This window comes from Geospiza fortis, unplaced genomic scaffold (assembly GCF_000277835.1).
Source record: "Geospiza fortis unplaced genomic scaffold, GeoFor_1.0 scaffold4834, whole genome shotgun sequence".
Lineage (NCBI taxonomy): Eukaryota > Metazoa > Chordata > Aves > Passeriformes > Thraupidae > Geospiza > Geospiza fortis.
Genome location: NW_005055012.1, coordinates 19121 through 19801, shown reverse-complemented (window position 1 = coordinate 19801; position 681 = coordinate 19121). Strand labels below are relative to the sequence as shown.

General features: G+C 64.2%; 1 protein-coding gene across 1 annotated transcript in view; it reads right to left on the bottom strand.

Moving 5' to 3' along the window:
* Positions 1-681, bottom strand: part of LOC102042271 (HECT, UBA and WWE domain containing E3 ubiquitin protein ligase 1) — a gene marked incomplete at its 3' end in the record, with an annotated part of 17610 nt that overhangs the window by 10138 nt on the left and 6791 nt on the right. The window contains exons 18-19 of the mRNA XM_031065669.1: positions 251-308; positions 8-160 (exon numbers count right to left, since the gene is read on the bottom strand). Of these exons, the coding sequence (XP_030921529.1) occupies positions 8-160; positions 251-308 (211 nt within the window). The remainder of the gene's footprint in view (positions 1-7; positions 161-250; positions 309-681) is intronic.

The following is a 681-nucleotide window of genomic DNA, read 5'->3' as shown; positions in this document are numbered from 1 at the left end:
CCCCAGCCACGGCCTGGCAGGCTGCAGAGGTGGGGAAGTCCACGGGCAGGTTGGGCAGCCCCAGGATGGTGACGAGCGGCCGCAGCCCCCGCTGCGCCACGAACTCCTGGCAGTGATCGTCCGTGGTGTTGTTGCTCAGGATGGACTCCACGAACTTCATCTGGGACAAAAGGGGGTCAGGGGGGCTCTGAAGCCCCTCGGAGGGGGGTCAGGACCAGTGGGGACCCCCAGGGATGGTGCTGGGCCTCACCACGTTGAGGATGTAGTCCATGAGCGGGATGGGGATGCGTTCCTCCGTGCCCACCACGCTGCAAGCACAGAAAGGGTGGTGAGGGAAGCGTGACCCCCCCAGGACACAGACTCAGAGTTAACAAGGCTGGGACAGACCTCTGAGACCACCCTGTGACTTTATCACCACCTTATCACCAAGTGTCACAGCCCAGCTTGGCTTTAACGCTCCTCTGCCAGACCCTTTCTGGGCAGTTTTTGTCCATTTCCAGCCTAAACTTCCCCCCGATCCCTTTTCTCCAGGCTGAACCCCTTCCCCAGCTCCCCCAGGATCCCCCAGACCCTTCCCCAGCTCCCCAGACCCTTCCCCAGCTCCCCCAGGATCCCCCAGACCCTTCCCCAGCTCCCCAGACCCTTCCCCAGCTCCCCCAGACCCCCCCCCCGCCCCCCCAG